Here is a 9,407-nt window from a genome sequence, read left to right as displayed (position 1 = left end):
ATATATATGTTTATTACAATACACTCATTTTTTTTATTTTAATTTTATGTTGGCCGAAGCTCTTCACTTGTAATTTAAAATTTGATATAGTGAATTCTTTTCCTCTTCCTGTAGTTATTCTCATCTTGAATTTTAAATGTAAAATATGTGTTCTTTTTTTTGCTTATTTTATTGTTTATTGCTTCGATTCAATATCAAGTTATAACAAATAGTATATGAGCCATGTTTTGATCTCGGCGATCAACAATAAAGCATGACGTTCATCTTTTAGATCGCAACACCAAATTTTTTTTTTGTAGGTTAAGATGCATGTTGTCTTAACGCATATAGTTCTAGGCGTTGCGCTACTTGGGTTCAAAAAAATAACCTCACCATGGATGCTGGAGGTGAAGCAACATAAATATTGAAATGCTCTCATGTTCATCTATTAAATAAAATTTTTCATGATGTTTTGTTGTTGTTGTTGTTGTTGTTTTGAAGGAGAATACCACTTTTGCATTACGGTTGAAATTAGAGAAACTGTGCATGATGATAAGTCTAACGAGTAAGTTGCACTTGAAGCAGTATTTGCATTTTCACAGGATGACAAGGTGCATCTATTATAGATTACATAATTGTCATTAAAGAAGTCATCTATGATTTATAAGCCATGAAATTTATGTATGACAAAAAATATTTGACATAAATCATGTTATGTTTGTTACGTTCATCATATATAATATTTATAGATACCATTTTGTATGAACGAAAGACACTTACAACTAGACCAAGTATATGCTGCTCTAACTTTTAAGAAGAAGATGAGCAACTTGTGGATCAATCTGATGCTCAAGGAGAAGGTCTTGTAGTTCGAGATAGAACTCAAGAGAGTTATGGTGCTGATACGAAGAAGATCAAAATCAAGGAATAATGATAATATCTATAATTACTATAAGAAAAAGGGTCACATCAAAACTGGATGCTATAAGTTACAAGACAAAAATAAGAAAATAACTTCAATTTAGAAATACAAACAATCAAATGATTCTGGTGAAGCAAGTGTTGTTAAAGAAGTTGCTAGTGAAGTTGAGCTAGTTTTCTCTTACGTAAACCTAAACCTCATGACATAGGGTTCTTGGTTCAGCCTGCATGTTTCATGTGTCCCAATAGTGACAACTTTTTAACATAAGCAATCTTGTGACGTTTGGGTTCTTGATTTAGCCTGGACGTTTCATATGTGTTTCAATAAGAACTGATTTTTAACATATGAAACTTTGTCGTAGCGTACCATGTTAATGATCAATAATGATTCATGTAAGATTAGTGATGTTGAAACTCTTAGAATCAAGATGTTTGATGGATCCATCAAAAAACTTGGAGAAGTGAGACATGTCCCATATTTGAAAATGAATTTAATTTCCTTAAGTACTCTTGATGCTAAAGTGTACAAGTACTCTGGTTAAGGTGAAGTTTTAAAGGTCGACAAAGACTCTCTTGTTATGATGAAAAGGCAGAAGAAGACTGATTGACTATATGTTTTGTAAAACTCTACAGTGATAAGCGCTGTAACTGTTACTACTTCCATATCAGATGATGAAACAATCAGACTGACATTTGCATCTTGGGTATATGAGTGAGAATGCCATGATTGAGCTGAGTAGAAGAGAACTTCTAAATGATTAGAATATTACTCATTTGAAATTTTGTAAGCACTGTGTGTTTGAGAAACAGAAGTGAGTTAAGTTCAATACTGATATTCACTATACCAAAGACAAATTAAACTACATACATTCTGATCTTTGGGGACCATCTATAGTACTATCTGAAAATGGTGCCAAATATATGTTGATCTTTTTGATGATTTCTTTAGAAAAAATTGAGTTTTCTTCTTGAAGGAAAAGATTATTGTTCTTATCACTTTTATAGAGTGGAAGCTTATGATGGAAAAGGAGACTGGAAATCAAATCAAACGTCTTCGCATTGATAATAAAATTGATGTTCTATTCAGGAGAATTCAATGCCTTCTTTAAATCAGAAGGAATTATGAAAGACTTAACAATCCGACACACTTCAGTAAAATAGTGTGGCAGGGCGAATGAACAAGACTATAATGGCAAAGGTTCATGCATACCCTCTAATATCAAGCTACCTAATTCATTTTGGGCTGAAGCTATTTCTACAACTTGTTACTTAGTGAATTGCTCTCATTTCATTGCTATTGACAATAAGACTTAAGAGGAAATTTAGTCAGCTAAACCTGTATATTATTCTAATTTAAAAAATTTTTGCGGCTCCATATGTGCTCATATTAATAATTGGTAAATTAAAGCTTAGATCTATAAAATTTGTATTTCTTGGTTATAAAACTGGACTTAAATGTTATAAGTTGTGTCCAGAAACCAATAAAGCGATCATACAACATAAGTTGTGTCCGGAAACTAATAAAGCGATCATACAACATCTACTAAAGAATATAAGAGTGATGAATAAAGTAAGATGTTTAGCAGAGAATTGGAGCTTCATATTGATATATGTACGTCTTTGGGCATAACTTTTGAGTCAAAATCAAATAATCATGATGATGTTGCTTTTACACCATCATGTCAGTAACCATCATAATATTTATTGTCAGTAATAAAATAAGAAGAGATTTTACTTTATTGTTGCCATCGCCGAGATCAAACATGGCTCAAATACTATTTTTTATAACTTGATATTGAATCGAAACAATAAACAATAAAATAAGCAAAAGAAAGAACGCATATTTTACATTAAAAATTCAAGATGAAAAAAACTACAGGCAGAAGAAGACAATTCACTATATCAAATTTTAAATTACAAGTGAAGAGCTTTGGCCAACATAAAACTAAAAAAAGAAAGAGAGAGAGAGAGAGAGAGAGAGAGAGAGAGAGAGAGAGAGAGAGAGAGAGAGAGAGAGAGAGAGAGAGAGAGAGAGAGAGAGAGAGAGAGAGAGAGAGTTATAGACTTTAGCAAGACCCTTTTAAAGAAAATAATTAAAATAAGTCAATAAAGCAATAACATAGATTGCAATCAAAAGATTATTATAAGATTGATCAAACGGACGAAGCCTTCAATCAGTGTGCTCATGGTTTTCTTTTGAAGTTTCAATTTGCATGCTCAATATTTTCTCATAAGACAATGAGCGGGAACTACAAAATTCAGATAAAATTTTTTGCATTTTTTACATTTGCAAGAAATTCCTCAAAATAGCTTTTTTCATGAATGGTGCTTAAGTTGTTAAGTTGGCGTGCCATCATTGCCGAGTGGGTGTAGTCTCAATGATAAAGCCCACGTTTAAACACATGCATCTTATCTGATTATGCTAAGAGTTTTGATGACTACATCAAATATTCATGATTTTATACGACCAACAAATTTCAGCTGAGCTCCACCTTAAAGGAAAATCTCCTCTAGTTCATCTGGAGTTCAACGAGAAGTTAAAAGAGCTAAGAACTTGGATAAATATGCCATCAAAAAGTCTCTATTACCACACAGTAACCTCTCACCCCTATATTGACAATAACATATCGAGGTCTCGGATTGAAAAGATATTATAGTTGAGTAAATATGAAAAGGGCTAGGAATCTTAGTTGAAATCTTGTGTTTATATAGTTGATTGCCTTACCTAAATATTCAACTATTATTTATGATTTTATGATGGCAAGCTAAATATTACCATCTCTCAAGTTTTAGACATCTATCACATTAGTAATGGAGAAGTTCAAGCCACTTACTTCAAGCACTTCCCTAATGAACCACATAATCTAGATTCATATGGACTCATCCTCCACCTTATGGTGTTTGGCAATTCTTCTTGGCTTCTAGGAGCTCAAGAATTGGATAAGAAGTTGTCGCTTATAATTTCTAAGGTTTTAAGCTCTCTATAGGTGGCTTAGAAAATTGACCTCCCTATAGGTAGATTGGAGAACCAAGCTAACGCCATATCCTTCAATACAGTAAGTAGCAAGCAATAGCTAAAGAGAGTCAAATACCACATGCAATCCCATATGGAATTGAACTCAATAGACGTCATCAGCTTTTAGGATCAGTTGTGTCGTGGTAGAAATTTAGCTAAGGAACTTTCAATTTCTTTAGCAACAATACTTGGCAGATTTTCTTTAAAACTACTTCTATCTAAGAAACTAATGAGGGTGGCAAGCTGGCTAGTTGGAAGAAACTAAATCAAGCTGGTGATACTAACCCGAGATCATGAATTAGTCTAGGAAAAATTAATTCTCTCCCTATCTCTTCTTCCCCACCCCTGCCCACCCCAGCCCGTGATGGTTATTTCTCATGTTTTTCGATGTCTATCCATGATTTGTTCTCAATCTTTTCCTTCCCGGAACCATATTTCAACAAAAGTGCAAGTTATTAACATAAAAATATGATAAATGTTAGGATGAAAGTCAATAAAACATGAAATGAACACCAACAATGGAATGGTAGCACTTTCAGGCAGAGCCCTAACTGTTTGCCTCTTCTATATACTTGGCTAGAATATTGTAGAAACAGCTCTTAGGCATTTGCTCCCACTTCTATCTCTTGTGTATAGGGCTTAACGAGTTTTCTAAAAAAACTCTCTATCCGAGGTTACATCAAGTTTTTACAAGAGATTTGTGAATCTGTTGTGGATTGAAATCCCTTTCCAAGCTAGACCATTGGACACCTCAATATGATATTGACTAGTGATGCTCCACTTTTTCTGTTGGCTCTAGATTGGTGGAATATTGAACTGTCTGATGAGTTCCCTAAACCGTAAGCAAACAGCTGAATGTAAAGAGGAAAGAAGAAAGCTCAAAAGCTTTTTTTTTCTGCTTACCATATTCACTACTAAAAACTACAGAGAATAAAAGGTTTACATTGTAGAGAAAGTGTACAGAAAGACGATTACACTATCAATTAGTTAAAGATGACAGCTTTTGTATCATATGAATGGCTAGGATTAATAAGGCAGTTCACAGTAAACGGCTCTGATTATTTGAGTGGAGATGGGAACAGCAGAGAAGACTTGTTACAGTTTAACATTCAGTAGTTGTTTGTTTGTATATTGCAGGAGATATAGTGTTGAGTGTAGAATTAACCACTCCATAAATTGGATCCTAGCCATTTCTCAAGACTCCTCATGGGTGCACTAAAAGGTAGCTCCTACATAGTGCTCATTGAATCAAATGAGAGTGGGGGCTGAATCTCAGCTCCACACTCTGACCTAAGCCAATGTTGCAACTTCCTAGCAAGCATAAAATAACACAATGTACATTCTAATGTGTGATTCATTGACAGTGAATGGACAAAAGTCAAATGAGTTCCACTGTTAGAAGCGATTATAAGTCATCAGATATTTAAACCAAACCTTTGTACTCGCGAATGAATTTTCCTAGAAGAATTTCACTCCGCCCATTCAATCTTCCGGTTCCATAAGAATCCGCAGTATCAAATAATGTGATCCCATTTCTAACAGCCAAATTGAATGTCTCTTGAAGAGAAGCATCCATTTCTTCTCGATATCCCCACAGCAGCTGATTACCCCAAGCCCATGTTCCAAATCCCATGGGAGAAACGGATAATGGACCAATTTTGACCTATAATTTGAAAAACATTTCGAGTTGATGTAAACAATTTACGTCAGCGAAGAGGGAAAAATGGAGGGGCTCCGGATTACCTTCTCCCAAGGCCAAAAGAGGGGACCAAGTCGAGATGGGAAGTCGAGAGAGCATTTTATTGTTTTATTGGAGCTGCGGGTGAAGAAGCCGGCACGGGTAAGACTGGGGACGCAGAACGGCGTCTTCGGCGAGGAAGAAAGTGCAGCCATAAAGGCTATGGAGGTCGGAGCAAGGGATGTAGACTACTCTGAAATGTCTATTAATAAGTTATTATACTTTTGAAGACATAAAGACGGTTTGGCCGAGTGGTCTAAGGCGCCAGATTTAGGCTCTGGTCCGAAAGGGCGTGGGTTCAAATCCCACAGCCGTCACCCGAAAGATTTTGTTTTGTCCAAAATGAAACTATTTATTTTAACAAAACGAGTTAATTCAATTAACAAAAAATAATAAAATTGATTATAAAAAACACTTGATTAAGATGTTATATCACGTTTATTATTTATTATTATAGAATTTTATTTCTTTGAATGTTGAGTTAAAAATATTAAGTATATATATAATTTAATTAATATTAATATTGTGATGGTTGAGTGATTATTTGTTGTTAGCACATATCATTTTTCTTCTGTATTATGAGTGATTGAATTATAAAATTGATTTTCAGGAGATGTATAATAGTAATTCATTGATAATTGTCGTTATTTGACAATAATTCATGACAATTAGGGCTATCAAAACAGCTCGTGTTCGGCTTGTTTTAGCTCGAAATACTACTAATCAATTATATATATATATCTTTGATGAGTAATATTTTTAAAATTTTAATTGACTGCAAGACTAAAAAAAATTATAATCAATTAAAAGTATTATTGAAGAAAATAGAATAAAAATTATTAATTTAGATTCAAATGATTTTTAAATCTTGCCCTAATCCTTAACATCTTATGGCTATGTGTTTATGGTTGTCAAAACGACTCTTTGTTCATGAACGGCTCGTTTTCGGCTCATTAAACAAACGAGCCGAACACACATACTTTTTGAGTTTGAAATATAAACGAGCCAAACAAGAGCTAAGCCTGAGCTCGCTTGTGTTCGGCTCGTTTACACCCCCAATGACGATGTCAGGGTAGTAGTTGATTATTATAGATAAAGTAGTCTGTTGTAAATGTTATAGATGATGAGTGTAGAGTCAACTTATCATTGAGGTCATAGTTGAGAGTTATGGTAGTAGTTTGTCATGTGAGTTGTAGACATTTGCTTCAGAAGCATCGATTGATCACATAGGCTATAGCAGAGAGCTTCAACAACGTCAAAAAGCCATAGAAGCCGAAGATTGGAATTGTGTGAACTGTGATGAGAAGTTGCAAGGGTTGTGATAATGTTCGTTGACTGTAAAAATTGATATAACATCTGTAGATTGTAAATGTATGAGTTGGGAGATGTATGAGTTGTAGATCATGTAGAAGCCATAATTGATCATGTAAATCGTAGTAGTGAGATGCGAGGTGAGAACTTTAAGAGTCCATAGAATGTCACTGTATTCTGAGTACAAGGGTTGTTAGTAGTTATTACGGGGAGTTACATAGTATATGACATGTGTAGTTACACTGTCTTTAAGTGTATGTATCGTTGCATCGTCTTTTGGGGTGCATTTGCAAGAGTGGGAAGTGCTTTTCGAATCTTCAGTGTATGAATGAAGCTATTTTTCAGCTCCTAAGTCTCCTAGTCCTTCAAGCTCAACTTTATGTCTTCCTCCATTAAGAAGATAGGGCTCTTTTTATTGAGCTTTGGAGAAGCCTCTCAGCAAATAATGAATTCAACCCACTTTATCGGAGAGGTGCCCTTAATTAGATAACATTTTATGAACATTAAAGTGTCTTAATGATGTCATAATTGAGTGATCTTAAGCTCATTAGATTCCTTTTATCTAGACGCTTGCATCAACTATAATATTTTCAAATTTGGAATCTATTTGACATTTCAATTAGGCATTGAAAGCTTTCAAATGTGGCTTAACATGGGCTTAATTTGATTCGGATAAGACCAACTTTAGTGTCATTGTGTTTGTCTTGTTGAGCTGGTCCCATTGACTGTAAGTTTGTTTGAATTGGGGTTCTGTATAATTTATAATTAAGGTTTGAATGTTTCTTGCTAAAAAATTACCACAAAATTCATGTCATGCTTGAAGATTTGTCTCCGAAGATGAAAATTTCTTAATGACATATCAGTTGTCCTCTATTTTTTTTACTGTAAGTTTGTTGAAATTAGGGTTCTAGAAAAATTTTAATTAAAATTTGAATGTTTCTTGCTCAAAAATGACCACAAGATTCATGTCATGCCCAAAGATTTGTCTCAGATGATGGAAATTTGTTGATGACATATCCATTGCCCTCTATTTTTTGGTGAGATTAATTTCATCATCCAGAAACTAATATGTGACTTAACATTGCACAATAATTTAACACTTAACTCAGGTAATAAAAGTGTTGGTATAAACAACAAATGTTCTTACATGAAAACCCAGAAAGGGAAAAAACTACGAGGTCTAGCCTAGTTCAACTGATTTATTATGAGCTAGTGACTACTTATATAAGCTCATGTCCCACATACGAGAAATGGTTACATAAATTCTTGAGTTGCAACAGTCGTGTGCAAAAGAGCTTATTGCCCTATGATAAGGAGTAGTTACCCTCTGTTAGGGAAAGGTTGTAGTGGGGAGCAATTGTTGGAGCTTCGGTACACCATATTTAAGGTGTGTCGTGGCATGGTGGTTAGAATGATGTACTACTCTGTAAGATACTTCATGACTCTATGAATTTGATTATTACTTTGTACGATGCTTCATCGCTCTGCAACACAATCTTAACTCCACACAGAGTATTGTTATAACGAGCAAAGGACTAATCTTCTAAACTCAATTTCCCCTCCCATTTGTTGAATTTTGAAAACTTCCTTGACTGCTGGAAGGTTTGGAAAGAGAACCATGTTGAAATAATTCTCTTTATTACTACATGGTTCATATGGATGGCAAGAAATAGCAATAAATATGAGGGAAAAACTCAAAGTGCCACACAAATTGTTATTAATTGCTATGCCTATACTCTTAAGATAATCAATCTCATGGGTTACAAGATTAAAGCTCCTGGGTGCTCCAAAATTGTTAATACTCAAAGTTCTCCTTCTGCCAAATCACATTTCATGTTGTTCCACTGGGAGAAACCTTCTTATCCTTGGATCAAAATCAACACTGATGGGAGTTATAGAAGACACACTGCTGGTATTGGGTGGGATTTTTAGAAATAACTTTGGGGAATGCCTACTGCTTTTCCAATCTCCCACTGATGTTTTAAATGCCTTACGGACTGAAGCCTTAGCTTTGGTATGGGCTCTTCAAACAACTGTTGTTATGGGATGGAACCTTCTAATTGTGGAGCTGGACTCATCATGGCTAGTCCAGCTCTTAAAGGATAACATCTCCCCACCTTGGTTTCTTCTCTCAGCTTTTAAGCAAATTAATCACATGAAGATGACTCACAACTTACAAATTATCTGGAATCATATCTTCAGGAAGGGTAATAGATGTGCTAATTGGCTTGCACATCAAGTTGCACTGTCTATGTTGCCTAAAGTGAATACTACCCCCCCTGTGGAGCTGGCTTGGTTGATTAATGCAGATCTATCTGATCTGCCTTATATGAGATGGGGGGTGTCAAATGCTGATTCTTCAAACTATCCTACCTAGGGAGGGCTATTGTCTTCTTGGGTCCTTGTTGTTTTGGAATTTTCTTTTCCTTTTCTTCTCTTCAG

General features: G+C 34.7%; 1 protein-coding gene and 1 non-coding gene across 2 annotated transcripts; one reads left to right on the top strand and one right to left on the bottom strand.

Annotated features, from left to right (window-relative positions):
- Nucleotides 1-5,350: 5,350 nt before the first annotated feature.
- LOC110037746 (pyridoxal reductase, chloroplastic-like) lies at nt 5,351-5,809 on the bottom strand (the record flags this gene model as incomplete). Its single annotated transcript, XM_020742453.1, has 2 exons — nt 5,660-5,809; nt 5,351-5,579 (listed from the first exon to the last, which is right to left on the bottom strand). Coding segments are annotated over exons 1-2 (379 nt in total), but the record flags the coding sequence as incomplete, so codon positions are not given.
- An 82-nt stretch (nt 5,810-5,891) lies between these two features.
- Nucleotides 5,892-5,971, top strand: TRNAL-UAG. Its single transcript has one exon. It is a non-coding gene; the product is annotated as a tRNA-Leu (tRNA).
- Nucleotides 5,972-9,407: the final 3,436 nt, after the last annotated feature.

This window comes from Phalaenopsis equestris, unplaced genomic scaffold (assembly GCF_001263595.1).
Source record: "Phalaenopsis equestris unplaced genomic scaffold, ASM126359v1 Scaffold224398, whole genome shotgun sequence".
Lineage (NCBI taxonomy): Eukaryota > Viridiplantae > Streptophyta > Magnoliopsida > Asparagales > Orchidaceae > Phalaenopsis > Phalaenopsis equestris.
Note: the sequence above shows the minus strand (reverse complement) of the source record. Positions and strands in the feature narration are given on the sequence as shown.